Source organism: Molothrus aeneus, chromosome 1 (assembly GCF_037042795.1).
Source record: "Molothrus aeneus isolate 106 chromosome 1, BPBGC_Maene_1.0, whole genome shotgun sequence".
Lineage (NCBI taxonomy): Eukaryota > Metazoa > Chordata > Aves > Passeriformes > Icteridae > Molothrus > Molothrus aeneus.
Window position 1 is genome coordinate 130,018,203 of NC_089646.1, and position 19,411 is coordinate 130,037,613.

At 37.6% G+C, this 19,411-nt stretch overlaps 1 protein-coding gene across 1 annotated transcript in view; it reads right to left on the minus strand.

Annotated features, from left to right (window-relative positions):
• The window catches only part of VPS13B (vacuolar protein sorting 13 homolog B), a 433,987-nt gene that overhangs the window by 84,071 nt on the left and 330,505 nt on the right, over positions 1–19,411 (minus strand). Inside the window, exon 36 of the mRNA XM_066565010.1 lies at positions 11,088–11,495. Within this exon, the coding sequence (XP_066421107.1) occupies positions 11,088–11,495 (408 nt within the window). The remainder of the gene's footprint in view (positions 1–11,087; positions 11,496–19,411) is intronic.

The window sequence follows — 19,411 nt, forward strand, 5'->3', positions numbered from 1 at the left end:
ACCAAGCATTGTCCCATGCCAATCAACAGGACTGCTGTTACCAACTGCAAAAGGGGTTCCAGCTTTGGGGTTTTTATTTATGCTGGCTCCTGAAATCCTGCATCTGCTCTCATGGGTTACAGGCCTATGGGACAGATCTGTTCAGGGTGGTTTTTGACACTGAATTTCAGTGATAATCAACAAAAGTAGCATCAACACACCCCAACACCCTGCTATAGTTAGTTATTTTAAGAGGCACTACAATACTTGGAAATTCTTTTTTTTTTTTCTTTTCATATTCTATATGGAATTTTGATTTTAAAGAGAAGAAATTCTTGGTAACTATTGCACAATTCTTCAATATAGAGAAAATTCTTCCTATAGTTTTATTGGAATATGTGCCAAGTTGCAGAAACAACAGAAGGGGAAAAGGAATGCCAGAATACAAGTGGTTTTATTTATGTTTTCTTTCACTGGGATTACACTTGGAAGGATTATGCTTTGCCGTCTCTTTGTGTTGTCATCTCAGCTCCACAAAGTACAAAGAAAACACAATATCCCACAGCTTAGAAGCAGAACTGAGCATTCAGCACATAATACTGCTGGTTCAAAATCAGCAGTGCCTTTCTCAAATGCTAAGCAAACAATGAGAAATGAAGAAACAATTAAGAATAAGGAAGTGTTGGTTAGTTTTCAATACATGAAATATTACAAGACACATCCATGGATTGTGTCCTGCAAATACCAGGAAAAGTTCAGGAACTCAGGAAGACATTTTTATTTTTCTTGCTGTGACCCAGAGTGCTCTTGTATAGACAAAAATCACACCCTTGTTCCTTCTAGCAGTTGTACCTACTTGTCCTTTCAGGGATGAGCTGATTCAGTATAAAAAAACACTGTTCACTGTTAGAAAAACTGCAATGCAAAGACCATTTAGACAAACTTGCATGTAGTGATGTTTTGAGGAAGCTTAAAGAAAAGAAATGAAGAACGAGTATGCAGAAACCTTAAAAAGCAGTAGTAAGTAAAGAGATCTCTGCATCTGAGAGAAGTTCCAGTAAGGTACTATTTCTATGGAAATCCCAAAAGTACATTTTCAGTCTGTGAAGTGCTTTCCCATGACTAAAGCAATCACCTCAGAAAAGTAAAGATGCAAAATAATTTTCCCTTGTTTTTGCCATCCCACACACTATTTTCAGTCAGTCCTTCAATGCATCTCTCACAAACCCCTATTGTGGAAGTCTGCCTTCAGTTTCAATAGATGAAATCAAAGTCTCCATTTGAAGTGAACTTGAGATGGCAGCACAAAGAAGCAATATATCTTCATAAATGATTGCTGTGACATGTAGAAGTCAACTTGTGCTGTTTGGATTATGGCTCATGAACACCAATGCACTTTTCAGTACGTGCAATAATTTACTTTTAGGAACAAATAGTTTCATGACTTTTAAAATACTTCTCCAAGAGACTAATAAATATGAAGCACTTGCTTTGGACAGCATTTAAAAAATGCTGCCAGCCCTCCCCTGTCAGACTCCAGCCAGAAACACAATAGCACTACAAAACACATCTACACTAATGGAGCAAAAGAGAACTTAGACCAGGCTTCTGTGTGCTATTGCAAGGATTACCTTTATGATGACATATGTTCAAAATGAATATCCAGGTATTTCATATGGTTGGAATCAATGTAGGAGGGTTTAAAAATAGCTAGTTTGTCACAGTCCAAAAATAACTTTGCCCCAAAATTAAAGGCAGAGATCATTACAAAAGAACAGTGAAAAAATTCTACCTAAAGACATTTACTTTGATATTCTAACATCTTTTTTAGTCAGTACATACTTGACTTATGCTAAGATTTAGAGACATCTCACAGAATCTGAGTACCCTAATACAGTTTTACACATACTTAGATTAGGGTTTATATATAATTATAGTAGAGTTGCATTAGCATTTGTCAATAATAGGAGGCTTCATCCTTGTTAAACTGCTGTGTGTGCATAAATCCTTTTGTGTGAATAGAAAAAGAAAGAGCTGGCCCATTTTAATAGATGCAGCAAATATATAAAAACAATCCCTGCCTTACAGTAACAATCACTTAGGGTTTAAGCAATACAGGTATTAAAATAAAGCTCTGTTTGTTCTTTCTGGTTAACAAAGGGAAAGACAATGTTTTGACATAAACCATGGATTTTCTGTTTTCAAAAACATTTCAGTGTTGACATTTGAATCAACTCCAAAATGAGTAGAAATATAGAAGGAGCTTTTTTCCTTCTATTATTCCCTGTGCATTTGCTCTTCCTTAGCTGCAAATGCTGTTTGGTTCATTGCACTGTCACCTAATGCAACACAGAACATGATTTTAATTGGCAAACTTCAACAGGGGACAAAAGAATTAAGAAAATGAAAACACATGTATTTTAACAAAGGTAGCAAATGGCACTGAACTGGCACTTGGCTCTCTTATGAAAAGTCAGTAGCTTTGCTACAAACAATAGCACTATGAAGAAAATTGCTTTTCTGAGTTTGGGGCAGCTCAGCAACAAGAGTGTGTCCCAGAGCACAGACCCAGCCACGCTGGTTCAGAGGCATGTGAGTGATGTGGTCTCACTGCCAGCAGCAGCCAGTGGAATGTATTTCCACCCAAGGGATCCTGGTGCCCTCTGAAGGAAGAACTCCAGGCTCCCCCATGGGTCCTCCCTGCCTGGGTGGCAGAGATACAATCTTCTTGCTAAAGATCAATTAGCAAGTGGTTTTCCTTACTACCTTCTACTAAAGTGAGTCTGTGGTATTTGGTTCTGAACATTCACTCTTCACATTTGTAACTTCAGTAGCTACTTTCAGATTGTCATTGACATTAAGACAGCTATTAAAATGCAAATATGCTGTTATATCTAATATATTGGTACAACTATCTACACAATTCTTTCCTCTTAAGAAAACTGTAGATACATCACATCCTGAGTAGTTATACTACAGTTACAATGCTCTGTTGACAAATATGCTTGACAAACCATCTTCTGAGAAGAAAGGGTAACAAAGCTGTGAAAATAATTACAGGGGAAGTACTGCAGTTAATTTAAGAGCCAGCCAATTTACTCAAGTCTGGGAACAGCAGTAGCAAACAAATGGTGAAGCATAGTAAAGAACAATTTCAAGAACTATTTTCCAGGAGAGATTTAGTTAACAATCCACTGACCGCACTGGATTTCTCATTAGTACCGAGCTGAATCTTATGATGGTTCCTCCTCCCCATGAGAACAATACTTACATGTTACCAATTAGCTATTCTTTAGTGAAAGAGTTTTTCAGCATTACATTGGGACACATATGGGCTCTGTAAAAACATGAGATGTGTAACACACAGTAAACAGAAAGTAATGATCTTAACCAGGCCAAACCCTTGAATTCATCACTAATAAATGTCCCCATGCATTCAGCGGTACTGGCTGCTGGGAGCCTGTTTTCTTCAAGTACTTCAAACACTAAAATCCAGGAACATTTATTATTTTAATCCATTACAGGCAGTGGTTGATTTAACTTTATTGGTTGTGGTGGTGGTAGTAGTTATAGTAGGGGTAAAGCTATGTTCTTTTACACATCATTTCAAAAGGGCTTAATTATATTTTATAGCTCAAGCCAGGAATCCTGCTTGTTTTGTGTCTAACAAGGTTCAAATGGAGTTCAGGTCAGTGATGAATCAGAAGAGAAGTCAAAGATGGTTATCTATTTGAAATGAGCTCCTCTCCCTTAAAGAATAACTGGGCAGGTACATCATGTTCATTACACTACTGCATACTAAATAACTGAAAAATCTCAATTCACTTGGTGATTTGGTAATTTTGGATTTTGTGATGCCTAATCACAGAGGGCATATTAAAGTTTAGATCCAAAGGGATTTTAATTATAGGTCAAGGCTGTCTTGGGAGTACAATAATTTAGAATATACTTGTAAAGTTCCATATTGCCTTACGTTATTCCAATTAGGTGAAGAAAAATGTGTATTATAAACCAACAAAAATAGTGTTCATATTGCATCTGTGAGTCCAGCTTTCAAAAGTGAGTGCTATATTGATATGAGTAGTACTTGGTTCTTTTATCACAAACATTTTTAGATACCACCAGGTTTCAGAAAAGCAGCTAAACATTCTTACTCCAGCTCTACAGATGGACATGAGGATGTTCTTCAATTAAGAAAAAGATCTATGCATTTTCACATCTTAATTTTAAGTGGCTGGTCAAAAACTTTGGCTTATTATCAGGAGATAGCTGGTATCTAAAAATGTCTTTAAAGTTGTAGATATTTAGCACAACTGAAAAATCAGACACTGAAAAATCAGAATGGTTGCCCAGCAAATGAAGCATTACAAAATAGCGGATGCCACTCAAAATGTATTCAATATAATCACCACAAAGCTGATTTAGAGTTACTTTGATGTCCTGCTCCTCTGGCTCTACACTGGATTCAGTGAATTTTAACTGCTTTAGTAAACTAAATCATCCATGAACTAGAGGGTAGCTTTTCTTTATAAATAAACCATCCTGAAGATGGTGCCTGGCAGCAGCTGAGCTCTATTTGGGCCTCTATAACCCAGTCAATTATGCTTGTGGAAGTTCAAGGCTTGACAGATACACCCAGGCCACACAAAACAAACAGGTTTCTCTGCACTCTTGGAACGTGGCTCCTGAGGATCAACGACAGTCCAGGTCCAGGCTTATTCCAGTCTTCTCCCTTCAATCCTTCCTCGTTTGTATACTTCTCTGTATTCTCATTTATGCCAGCATGGTCATTAGGTGTACCTCTCCACCATCCTCTCCAGTGAGCCAAGGAGTCAACCTTGTTGCAAACTCTTCTTTTGTATTGGGTTAGTTTTCAGACAAAAGAGTGCCCTGACACAACCCATTGATCAGCTACCTAAGTAACTGAGCTAGCACAAGGCCCCGTGTAGAAATGTGTGGCTACAATAACCTGAATTTCCTATGAAATTGCACCTTTTGTCTGGGCAGCAAGCTAGTGATTCCATCCCATAAAAATATTCTTGACATGGAAAAAGAAGAAACATGTCAGTATACCATCAATTTAAACCGCTTAATAACTGGTCCCTACGATTGGAAATAATGTCTAACCTCTGTTGTTGTGGTGTGTTTTATGCTTGTTCGGTTTCCCCCCCATTGTTCTCTCAGAAGGTCCTGCCCTGTTACCAGTTTGTGTCAATCCCCAAACCCCTCCCCAGTTGTCTTGGTTACTAAATGTATCTTTCTTGTTCCCCACCCCTGGCTGCCTGCCTGTCACTCGACACCCCTGTCTCTTTTTCTAGAAAGTTCGGGCCAGGGTGTCGGGTGATTGGGTTAGGGGCCAGGGTCCCTCCCACAACTGTGTTTAATTGGTTCTCCGATTATGCCAATCCTTAATGTATCCTTCTCTGATTTGCTATCTTTCACCCCTCCCGCCCTCTTTAAAACCCGAGGCTTTCCCTGCCTCGGGGCTCTCAGCTTCTTCCTCTCTACCCCCCCGCATCCCCTACCAATAAAACCTCCTACCCCGAAGAGACTGAGAGTCGCCTCTTCCTTTCATCCTGCGACCTTGGAGAATCACAGCGGCCAACGTCCGCAAGGCTTGGCATCGCCTTGGGCACAAGGCCCTGACTTCGTGTTGGGGAAGTGCCTTACTGGCTGGAGGTTGGCTGGACACTCATCTAGCCTGGGTTTTTTGCTTTTTATTCGGCCACTGCTCCACTCTGTGTCCTATACCTCACAGTGAAAAATGAAGACTGAACCAGAAGAACATCACAGAAAGCATCAAGTGTATAAAGAAAACATCCAGCTTTCACTGTTACATCTATTGTCTCGTGAATTTAAACAGTCTATTAAATTGACTTCCACGTAAATACTGTATCACCTACTATCACCACATACACACTGGGATCCCACTATCAAAAGAAATTCCAGTCGCAAAAAATATGTAACTAATTTCACAATAAAAACTGAAGAGATTAAAAACCCAACCATATTTGTTCTGAATCAAATTTAATCTGAAATACTTTTAAAGCTGAGTTACTCAGATAGCAAATGCAGGTCTACAAAATTAGTGCACACTGTCTTGAACAAAAGAAGGTTGAACAAAAAACCTTCAAGGAACTTTTAATTCTTTTTTTTACTCTTTGAAGTTAACATGCTAGTTCATCAGTAGCAATTCTGAACCCTATTACAAAGTATCAGTAGGGAATCTGACCAGGATTAATACTGGTACTCAGTCCCGGGATTAGATGGTGTCTTGTTTCATGGATTTCAGGCCATCTGTTCTTCCCTCCTACATTATACTCCTGCAGAACTATAAATGCACCTCTACCTCAGGGACTATAGAAAGGAATTAGAATTCTTCTGCTTTTCATTATCACAAGATTCAGTAACTCATTTCATTGTCAGGATAATCCCCTTTTACTCTTTCTTTTGTGCTTGCAGGATATGCCAAAATGACAAATAAAATCCCAGATGTTAGAGACCTGATGAGGTCTCCACCTTTCCTTGAGTGTTGGATTTAAGCTACTTGGGACACGGTGTCAAATCTGACAGGACCCTGATGCCCACACCCAATATTCATTAAGGTTTGTTAGTGATTTGTATAGCTGTCTACAAGCTGCACTTCCACCTCAGTCCTCAGTGGCCATTTAAATATTTAGTTTGTCCTCTGGCTTTTACTGACAGAGAATTAATTTCCTATTGTTCAAGTGTTGGAAAGAGTTTATATTTCTTTCTAAAAGTAACAAACGCCTTCTGGGTGTTGTAAATGGCTTGTTACTGCTGCATATTATTTTAGGTAGTCATATCTAATTTAAAGTTTTATTTCCCCATGGGCTAACTTGCATATCTGCAGCATCCAAAGGCTATGACAACGCCTTAGCAAAGTTTTCTCGGGGGAGTTAGTTAACTCCAAATTGAAGTTTGGTCTTCATGCTATACCAGTTCATATCTGCATTTAATTTCTAAAAGTACTGTAAAGTATCTCAAGTATGTAATTATTTTCAGGTTTAGTAAAAATACTTGCAATTATCATAGGCTCAACTAGTGTTTATTTTTTCCCCCTTATTTATATGCTAAAGTAATCATTTCTACATATGGGACAAAAGGCTGGGGAATTCTGTGTATGATCTTTGGAATATTTTATGTCCGTAACTCTCTCAGTTCAGACACTGAGCAGCACGACTTCCCTCCCGTGTCCAGCCAGAGTAAAATAAGGCTCCACTGAGAGGCTACAGGCTTCTTGCTGTCTTTCACTTTGGGGAAAGAACGGTCCTCAACTTCTCTTAATTTATCTGCTCTTTTGGCAGGTAGGTAGTGCTAATTTCAACTACAAACCTGAACTAACTGAAAGCCATATGTTTAGACTTGCATTCTATTTTCTAGTATTTCTTGCTAAAACTTATTCAATTCTAATGCCCTGTGACAGTTAAGGAGTGAGTCACACACCTCAAGCACGGTACCAAGTGATCTCAGATCTGACTGGGTACATGGGACTCGAGCTCTAAGCATTTGTGGAAGATGCCATGTACTTCAGAAGAGAAAAATCACTGAATGAGGTCTAACAGCAGTTCTTGGAGTTAGGGTTTTCATCAACAGTACAAATACACTGCCAAGCTAAGTGTTTGGTTTTCAAAAAAATGGGTACAAGTTTTAACTCCAAGCCACAAAATATAAAATGACTAGAGATAATTGTTTTATTGAACATCACTATGATGAAGTCCCACCCTTAAGGGCATCAGGAAAACTATAATGGTAACCTCTTTTAAATTAAAATTATTATTTTTTTAAAGGGATTTTGTTTTGTTTTATTATTTTTTCTTTTTGTGCCAGTACACTGGAATACAGTCTACAACAGTAGTATTTTACTAAAACCAAAATAGTGAGTATTTAAACATGAGTACAGAGAGGAACATAAGTATTCTAACAGAAATAGTAACCATGTTGTTATAAGTAACTGTTGTACTAAAACCTGAAAAATGTCCAAAAGATGAAGTCCCTTGACACACTAAGGGTTTGGGGTTGTACAACAGCGCAGCAGTATATATAGAAATAGAGGTGTTTTAGTTTTATCCAATTGCAATGTGAGTGTTCAACACTTCTAATTAATTTTGTTAGAAGTGAAATCATTCAACTAATTAGCCCCAATTCTTTTCAGAAGCTAAAACTTCTTAAGTTTCGTAAGAATTTAAGAAGAAAAATGAAACTAGAATGCCTTTAGTTTCGATGATTAAACCAGTACAGTCTAGAGGGAAAACTGATAATTAAAAGACAAATAAGTTGGATAGAAAGCTTTCTTCTTAATTTCAGCTGAAAAGAAATGAAAGCAATACACAAGGTCATGCACTTTTATTTTCCCCCTATAAGGGAAGGAAAATGCCGACAATATATATTCTTGTGAGATTTTGTTTTGCTCAATAATTCCTAGCAAATAGGATTCCTTACAAAACAACTTCATCTCCTGCATTGAACCTCATCTGGAAAAGGGGTCATTTACACTGTTTATAAAACACTGCCACATAAAACGTGTAAAAAACCATATTTCACTAAAAATAGCTTGCGTAAGTAAGGGATTAGAGTAGTTTCTACTGCTATAATTGTTCCTTTGTAGTTTTTTCCATGATGTTTTTGAATAGTGTTTTTAACTATGTTTATTAAAGTCAGCACATCAAAAAGGATCAAAGAGTAAGCTAGCGAGAACCAAAGAAACCCCAAGCGTATTGTGTTGTCTCACTGGGGAGTTATGCAGATTCAAGTAAACAAGTGCAAATTGTTGAGGTTTTAATGAAAATTTTCTACAATTATTGTATCTGAAGTCATTCTATATAATAACATCTGTACAGCAGATGGCCATACTGTACAAAAGGCAAGCAATGCTCCTTTTTCTTCCTCTGTTTTAACAGTACATCTGAGATGACTACTTTTGTCATTGCGCTTAGCTTGGTTCAGCAAATAATTCGTAAAATGCAGCTGCTGCAGATGGTCACAATAGTTATTCGACTGTAAAATCAAAGACACAGGGAAGTATTCACGTATTAGTTTCATTCTATTAAAAAACCCTGACATTAACCCTGTTCAGCTCAAAAGGTGTATCTATAAAACCTTTTATAAAAAGAACAGTAGTGAAGAACTGAGGTATTTAAATGCTCCTTCCTTTCAAGACATAGCTAAAAACTTTTAAAAATTGGGTTAGCTTGCATAATTTCTTTGTAATAATAAAACAAATCTAGTTAGCAACTGTGGTATTCTTCTAAAGGATTTTTAACATTAGATTATAATACCATTTCCCCCAAACGGAGTATTTTATCTTCTCTCCTGAAATCATTAATTTCCACCTTGGTTTCTATCAGCACTTTAAATTCAGATTCACAACCATAAAAAAAAAAATCCAAGCAATTTCTTAAAAGATTTTTTGACAATTTCAATCAGTTTTGTGGAAGTGTGTCTTTTGCTCTAATTACAACTTAATTTATTGCACCATCACAACAGTATGCAAAACCTCATGCAGATGTACTTTTCTTCTTATAAAGCAGAGATAAAGCATTTTTAACTGGAAAAAAATGTGAAAAGCATCTGCTGATGTCTACTAATTTTCTGGTTATGGAAGTTCTTTATATAGAATGACTAATGTCCATTTTCATTAGATTTGACATCAGTATTGCTCCACTTCACAATGCCTGCCAGACTATGACCATACTGAAGATTCATGTATGGCTTATACCGCGTAAAATAAAGATTGATTTCTTCAGACTGCCAGAAGAATTAAGAAACAGAACCTCATAGCTGAAAATGTTTCTGAGACTTAACATGCAGGGCAAGGTAGGTCCTCCTTCTGGGAGGATGAAAACCTCCAGGGTATGTGAAATACAGTGTGAGTTTGCCAAATTGCTTTATAGAACAGTGAGGGAGCAGCCCGGCTTTGATGTATCGAAGCATGATGTGGACACCATAACGTACCATGGGACAGATAATGCACAAATGATAGAGGGGAACCCATGGAAGGGAAGAGGATTATGAAACAGAAACAGAACTAAAACTATTTAAAGCACATTATAAAGGCTTTTCTCAGTTGCAGTGCCTTCTATGCTGGAGTTGTTATCCGAGTGGAAAAGCGTGGGAACACAGGCACTGTTCCTGCCTGCACTGCTGTTTATTAATGGATAAATCAAAAGTTTCTGGCCCCAGCACTTTCATGGGTTTTCATGTCCTATGAACCTTAAATTTTTCATTTTTAACTTTTAAAACAATAAAGAAGAACTGGAACTTGCTGGCCTGAGGAAAAATATTTCTGATGAAAAAGAAATAAATCACCACCTCAGCTGGCCAACAACTTGTTCCTCTCAGCTAGAGACCATTCTGCCTCTCAAACTACTCTTCCAACTACCTACATCTGGCTCATCTCCACACCATGGAAATATACCATCTTACTAATTTTATTGAAATGCTAATAAAACAATTTACAATGACTCTCAAAATATCTATTTTAAATGAGTCTCTGGTATCTGGTTAATTGTACCCGAGGCATAAAGTTTCTTTGCAGTGCTTCAGTAATGAGGCCAGAGTGCCTATTTTCCCTGTGTGAATCTCAGGTGTGCAGAGGAAACATGTAAAAATTGAAAACTTCATAAATCTGGAGAAGAATAACAGCATGACCCAATATTTACATAGTAGCACCTGTCAGGGCTCTGAACAATTATTTTTACATTTTTTTTAAGACAGAAACAAAGGTCCTAACAAGAAAATCTAGTTAAAGAGTGAAAACTGTCAAAATTTTGCCCTTTGAATTATGTGCTAAATTATTGGAATACCAGAGGGGTGGTTCTCATAATCACCATTTCAGCCAGAATTCCATCAATAAATTAGTAATTACAAGCTAGGGGATATTAACTACAGAATTAATCATTCTTGGGTGCTCCCTCACAGAAAGGAGAACTTGGGTAATAGAGTCTATCAGGGATTTGCTATTCTCTGTTGTGGATTTATGATGTTGGCTGGAACAGTTCCCTGCAATGCACCACCCTTTGAAATGGTCACTAGACCACCACTTACACAAACCAGTAGCTCTTCCAACTTCAAAAAAAACCTCTTACCTGCAGTTTTATGTCCACTTTTAATGTTCAGGCTTCCACTGAGGTTTGAGAAAGAGACTAACAAACAAGGTTTGCTGGGGTGTGGGATGGTTTCCATCAAAACAACCATTTGAACAGTGTGAATGGAAATTTTCTGGAAGCAGGAAAGGGCTTGCCACAAATTTTCTTGCATTGAAGCCTTTTGCACAGTGCTGGTGTGGGCTGCAGGTAGAAAGTCCTTTGTACTGGGGTGTCTGGATATCAAAGTGATGTCCCCATCTGGAATAATGCCAGCTGATGAAGCAGCCTCCTTCCTGGGCACATCTTCATTTGTGGTTATGATTTTCTTCAAGAACTGGTTTATTTGGTCAAGTCTGGCAAAACTGAGATTTGCTTTCAAAGGTTTTGATATGTCCACATTTATGTCAGCTGTAGGGGAGAATTGGAGAAAGAAACGTGATAAGCGATAGTGCAATTATTCAAGCTGTGTGCAAATATAAGCATTGAGTGGAAATAGCTTTTCCATCATATTTCCACCATGTTTCATTACAAGGACTGAATCAATGTTAAAACATAACAAAACAGCATTTTTAGCAATAAATCTGAATTAAAATATAATGAAAAATACTATAAGCAAACATCACTATGAACAGTTTTAAAGGAAGAAACAGGGTACAAAGTGGATTTAATCTCGTTTCTTCCCAGGGATCACCACAGAAACACACACACTTTACTGGAGTGTGTAGGAGGGGAGATACATTAGTTCTTTTGTGTAAGAATAAAAATATACTTCACATTCTCTTGAGTTTTATATCCAGAAGAACTATTTGACTAAACTCCAAAGCTAACAGCGAACATTTTCAACACATTTAAATGAGTGAATAACATGTGTATTGTGTTGTTTCCTACACAGCTCATATGCAGCAGTCTTCAATGCATTTTCAAGATGAAATGTGAAATAAAAAGCAAATACAAAAACTGAGGTACATTTAGATTTCTTCATTTTCCAGGGAGAGTGGAATAATGTATTGCTTTAAAATTTTTTTTAAAGTCATTATTATTTTTAAAATGTTTTTCATCTCCTCACCAAAAAGGATTTTGGTGTTTCTCAGACTATTAAAAGACTCACAGAATTTTTAGGAACCACAATTAATATGAACAACATTGTTAATAGTCATATCTTGGTAGCTGAGATGTAGAAATTGGCAAAATTATTTCATAGATAGGAAGCAGGATTTTATGAAGGGAGAAACTTATTTCTGTGCCGTAGCATCAGTACGCAACAATTCCTTACAGAAATCCAGCTTTTAACTTAGTTTTTAGGATTTTTCATTTCAAATTCAGTTTTTTACCAGTAATGAGACAGCTACTCTAGTTAGTGGGAAAAGGGCTTTTCCCTTTGCTGTTTGACTGCCACTGCCCCAACCCCATGAACCAAAAGTGATTAAAATTCTGTGCATATATCTAAACTAGATGAAATGTTCAAACAGCACTACTTAGTTTTGAGTTTCATTATAAATATATACAGGAAACACTGTCTGTTGAAGGTTTTACACAGATTAATGAATATTTCATAGAAACTAGTTTCAAGTTGTCCAGGACCACATCTTACTTCTAACACTGATGCAAACTAATGAGCTTGATTTTCCCATTCTTTAGGTAAATAAACGCTAAAGGGTTGTAGGGACCGAGTTTCAGAGCTGCTTTTAAGAGCAGGTTTATACTGATTTCAGAGATTCACAGGCATGTGGCAAAGTACTTTTCTGATCCCCTCCCCCCAGAAATATCTGGCACATTTTCTACAAAGATAAGAGAAATTTATTAATGGCTGTGTAAGATCTGTCATACCTGAACTAAAAAAAACCAAAACAATATTAGAAAAATGTCTGCACTATTCCACAAGCTACAGCTACCTGATATTTAAGACTGGAAAGCTATTTTGAACTAAGAACTTTAATTACTGGTTTTCTGAAAATGCTTTCTCTTGCACTGAAAGCCTTCCACACTAAACTAGGAACTGGCAAAACACTAGCTAATATGTGGGCCTTGCAGGAAGGCAAGTACCAAAGTTAGAAAGCTGGGCATTAGAAGAAAACAGGATTGGAGAGGGTTGTTAAACACTGAAACTGGCTGCCCAGGAAGGTGATGGAGTCACCATCCCTGGAAGTGTTCAAGAAGCAACTGGACATAGCACTTAATCAAGGTCTAGTTGACATGGTGTTGATCAAAGGTTGGACTCAATGATCTCAGAGGTCTTCTTCAACCTCAGTTATTCTGTGAAGATTTTCAGGCATCCAAACCCACAAAAGATCAACTTAAAAGATTTTCCAAAATCCTTATGTATTGACATTTTAATTAAAATCACAGGAAGAAAAATGTCATAATACTTTGGAAAAACTCCCTATCCTCTTGGCACTTGGAATATCCTAAGATTTGTCGGCCTTCTATGCAGACTTCACTGGACTTCTCCTTCCTTTGAATAAAGAAAGGAGTTAGGAAGAATTTAGAGACCCATGTGACATTATGACATTAATTTATTTACAATAGTCAAATGGGCTGGTTTTAAAATGAAATGTTAAAAAAACAACTAAACAACTGCCTTATAAATTTAAATTTCTCCCTTACTACTGCAGTAATAAAGGAGTAAAATAAACAAATGCTATTTATTGCTTTTGCTAAATAATTGAGTTTCTAAGTTAGTAAAGGAGGACCCTTATTCCTTGGTATGGCAACTTTCACATCCAATTTCTTTATCTAATACACATCTAATTGCCAGCACTTTCCTATGGTAACATATTTCAGAAGGGGGAAAAAACCCAAGAAACCTCCCTGACACCCAAAAACTTCTCAGACCTAAGTTGACTCAGCAGATGCCAAGGGCTTAGACCAAAGCTTAACACACCCAAAAACTGAGTGTGAAGGATGGCAAAGGAGATGACCACAAAGGCAGAAGCTCCTTTTGGAGAAGACACAGGGTACTGGTGCAGCTCAGTGCTGGAACATACTGGGCACTTGGGCCTGTGCTTTTATCACTGCTCTTGGCCACTCATCCAAGAAGGCAATAAAAATAGGGCCACCAGGACACCAGAGAAATGCAAATGACTTCCCTCTTTTCTGTTTGGAAACTGTGCATGTCACACAAAAATGCTGTCATGACTGATAACTTGACAAAGTTTTGTATGAAATTATTATTATCCAGTAAATCAGCCCTGACAGAATGTGGTGGCAGCCAGAAGCATAATTGCAGAAACTGTGACTTTGGAACCTTTACAAAATATTTTAACTATCTCATAATGATACAGGTTATTTTTACAACTGGTTAAAGATTATGTAAAGAGATTCTTTGGTATTTTAAGTAAAACATTCAAAAAGAAAAGAAGAAACACAATTGAGCAATCTTTAGTCTTTGACCTCTTTTATACATTATCATTAGGAATGTAAAAGAAACTTTAACATTCCTGCTAAGGAAAATATATTTAAGTGATGGACAGAACAATGAAAACTGATGAAACGTGAAGAGCTATTTATAGGAGTTGATTAAGATAGATATTCAGCTGCTTCACCAGACAGTCAAAGTGCACTAAAAAGAGCTTTAAAATCTATGAATCACACAGATTCAACTGGAATAAATTTTTTGGGGTGCAAAATCCAAGTGTAACAGTTTTTTTAGATTATTTTAAACACCTGGGAAGAACAGCACATAACACTGTGCAGATTCTATACCCGTAGGAAAACACAGGCTTCCTGTAACTCCACTAACTCTTTGAATTGCCCAAAATTACATCAGAATAAACACAGAGCAAAAGGTAGTTCAAAGTCATCTTTAACGCCTCAATAACAACGCCTTCTCCTTCGCCTATTAATGACTGGCTACCAAAATTATAACCCAATGCATTCTTTAGATTTAAGATGCATTAGCAATAACTTATTTTGCCAGGTGTTACCTATTTCCAGCAAAAAAAAAAAGAGAAAAATTTACTGTGCTTGCAAATTGAGTGCATCAAGTGAGTTATTTCTGTTATGCTTAAAGCAGAGGGAACTACTTGGTATCAAAGCAATTTTTGATTACAGTACAGCATTTGAGTGTAGAATTTGAATTGCTCTTTCTCTTCCTCAATTTCTTCACTACTTCTCTTTAGATTGCTCAGTAAATCCATGTATTTCAATTATTAGTTTCTAATTAGCCTTCACATCTTTCTGAACAGCAGCTAGGAAACAGAATGATGAAATAACTAGTGAGTTAAAAGGAGATTAGATAAATATAAATAAATTACACTTATTATATGCTCCCACCACACCAGGAGATGACTTAACAGTGGAGGAAAAAGAAACACTTTGGAATAATGAAATCAGAGAGGGAATTCAGGTCCCAGAGGCGATTCTACAGAGTTTTATGTTAATGTACACCTTGTGGGGGACCAAAAATCAACTGGAATAGTTTCCTGAAAACCGTTTCCAGCTATTTTCTCATTTTAAAAGTTCCAACTTCACTTGACCCGTTAGTCATCATATTACTTACATTTATTATGTATTTTGAAATCTATTACAAAAAACCCAATGGATTCAATATGGCCTGTTTGAACTAAATCATAACAACTATAAAAAGAAACCTATGAGCAGCATTCTGAAATTTCTGTCTGAAGCAATTTCTTTCTTTGTCATTTTATTACTTAGAGCTTCAGATAAAAAAATTCAGGGTTCTAAGTATTTTATTCTTGTTCTCCATGACATTCAAATTTGTATTGGGAAGATATAATTTTCATCTGTGAACTTGGGATAATGATGTTACTCAAAAGGACTTTTTATTTGGAAGGCTAAGGATGAACAAGCAACACAAAAATAATGAAAGCTCCTAGCATTGTTGGTCCAGGTAAATTCCAGCTTACTGAAGCTGGGAGCTTCAGTGGACTTATTCTAATATATGCCATAAGTTAATGTACAAAATGTTACTACTTCTATGACTTAAAAACTACCATAGTATTTTCTTAATCTTAGATACCAGAGAGTAAATGCCATGAAAATCAGTCATAAGCTGAATAAGGACATGCTGGATCAATGGGCCAAGTCTATGAGGTTCAAAAGGTGAAATATGAGCCCTGCACTTGTGTCACAACAATCCTATACAGTGCTATAGCTTGGGGGAAAGGTGTCTGGAAAGCTGCTTCTTGGAAAAGGACTCGTGGGTGCTGGTTGACAAGAGCTGAACAGGAGCCAGCATGCCCAGGTGGCCAAGGAGGCCAAAGGCATCCTGGTTGTATCACCAATAGTGTGGCCAGCAGGACCAGGGCAACAACTGCCCCCAGTACTGGGCACTGGTGAGGCCACATGTCAAGTGCTGTGTCCAGTTCTGGGCCCCTCACTAGACAAAGGACATTGAGGGGCTGGAGAGTGTCCAGAGAAGGGCAATCAAGCTGGTGAAGGGTCTGGAGAGTAAATCTTATGACAAGATTTACTGAGGGAGCTGGGCTTGTTTAACCTGGAGAAAAGGAGGCTCAAGGGGGACCTTACTGGTCTCTACAACTTCCTGAAAGGAGACTGGAGCCAGGTGGGGATTGGCCTCTTCTACCAGGCAACTAGCGACAGGACAAGAGGAAATGGCCTCAAACTGTGCCAGTGGAAGTCCAGTTCAGGAAGAATTTTTTCACTGAAAAGGGTGGTCAGGCATTGGAACGGGCTGCCCAGAGAGGTGATAGAGTCACCATCCCTTGAAGTATTTAAAGAATGACTGGACATGGCACTTAAGGCTATGATTTAGTTGCCATGGCAGTGCTAGGTCAAAGGTTGGACTTGATGATCTTGGAGGTCTTTGCCAAACTTAATGATTCTATCATTTATAAGACCCCAGCCTTTTCAAAGACCAAGAAATGCTGAAATGTGTGAGAGAAAAATATGCCATTTTCTAAGAATTGATTAATTTTCCACAACATTGTTTCAGCAGTGGATCTTTTATTTCTCACAGCTGAAACAGAAAAGGCCAGATCTTTCTCCTTGAGGTTGGACATGGATCTCCGTCCCCCCTTCCCCAAGAAGGCTGTAAAATATTAAACTTCTTAATATACAGTACTTCTGTAGAAAAAACCCCTACTATTTATCCTAAACTCTTAAGATGATTTAATTTCCTAGTCCTAAACAGGAGAGGAGCAGATGATGGCATGAAAGAGTTTACCAACAGTGGTATTCTTTCTCCCTTAGCCACCCATCCTGATGTAGAGACTTTAAACAGAGGAAATATGAGGAAGGTAAAGGTAATCTTGAGCCCTGATTCTGATTTGGAGTCAGGATGGCCCCTCAGCAAATGGTAATGGCTGAATTGCAAAAATTAAATTTATAAAAATAGGAAGGAAAGAGACATGTAAAGACCAGTTGTACTGTTCTCAATTGGCTGGTCAAACATCAAAAGAGACACAAATTAAGAGAAATTGAAAAGCAAGAAGAATCCCAACTAATTGTTTTTATCCTCTAATTCATCATTCCCAATTTGGATCAAGGGAAAACGAGGAAGAAACTTGAGACTAGGCTTCAGAGGCCATCTGCAGTCCATCTTGCATTCTGCTTCTGTGAGACAGATGCCAGTTAGTCTAGAAGAGACTGGTAGTCACTGCTCAGTATTCCTACCCGCTGCTGTCTGTGCTGCAGCCCCACAGAAGCAGCACTCCAAGGTCAATATGGCAAACTAGAGCCTTCAGGGAATTAAATCACCCTGAACTGTGCTGGGTGCTCCCCAGCAGGAATAACAATTTCTTCCATGACCTAGTGTGTCACTGACATTATGTGAAGGTGACACTTGGGCATTAACAGCTCCAGCTTTGAGATCTCAGACAAGGCTCAGAGTGATGCAATTCTATTAATTTTTTTAAACTGGCACAAGTAAACCAAGATAAATTGTTGTAGGTCAAGAAGCCCAAAGATGCCATTAATAAACAATGGAGGGTTACTGTCATTCAGTAGATGCTGACTGAAATTAAGCAACTGTGCAGCTATCAAATACAGCTCAGTACAATACAGGAGTGTGCCAAGGGCTGAATGCTGAGGCCAAAAATTATAATGGGGGCATCAGGAAGGATGCCCCCATTATAATTTTCACTATCATGAAAGGAAAACCCAGGTTAAGGGAAACATTAACTCCCTTAACAGAGAGTCAGGGAAGATGAAGCACAATATAGTGAGACGAAATAAATTGTTCCAGGTCATGGAGCACGTTTGTGGAAAAGAAAAGAACCCATAAATACTAACCCTCTATTTTCTGCTTAGCTTCTGAATAATACATCTATATTAAGAAGCACATGGGAAGAAAAAAAAAGGAACGTTTCTGAAAATTGAGCAAATGTCTGAAATAAGCGTTAAAAGAATGCGAATAGACTGAAAAAGATTATAAGAAAATGTTTTTCAACTTCTCCATGTGGGTCCAGTGTGTAGTTTTCATTTTCTGTACTCAGACATATAAGAAATGATATTTAAAATAAGTGTTGTAGACAGTGTTTTTAGAAAGGTACTTTGATGATTTTCCTCATTATTACACAGATATTACAGACAATAGATGTGTCAAGTCCAAAGCAATACCTACAGGCTGGTACACCTGTTTGGAATATTTCTCTTTGCCCTCTTAATCAAATATATATCATTTCATGGCTACAGTGTCAGTGCTTTAAAAACTTGTTTGTAAAAGAGAAAAGGGAAAAAAAAGCCCTACTAGAAAGCTCAAAAGTTTTGCAAATGACCCAGAGTTAATTAGAAAAGTCTGCACCCTGGCTAGTTCCCCTTCTCACGTGTCAGCTCTCATTAAATCAAAAAATTCTCCTTTCAAAGTTAACAAACACCATGGTTAACAAAACTGTTAAACTGGGATCAAGTGGGCACATTCCTAGGTTTATATATGATGTCATGCTAAGCAGCCCACAGCTGAACTTGCAAGTCGTATGAATGATTTTTCAATATATTAAGTATCTGATCTAATGCTAATTTTCTCTCTATAGGCTAACTGTGCTGGGAACAGGTGGCCCTGCTTTCAATTATGGAGGGCTAACATGCCAGTGTGAGGCCTGGATTAGTTCACCTTCTCACAGGGAATTTGCCTCGGTTGGGAATGGATTTATTATGGCTTCACACATGGAACGGAGCTCATGTCAGCTGAGGGCAGTGATACATCATATGATTCAAATTAACCTGCTGTGGACTGTTCCGCAGGGCTGATATTGTGTATTAAAATGACGACATTTTTAAAACAGTTTGAAAGAAACCAGGATTGCTGAAGTGCAATGGTTCCAATTTGTTCCAACTAATCTATCACCTGCTGGAGGTATTATTCTAGAGGGTTTCTGGTAGCTGCTATTTTCCAGGTTTCTCCA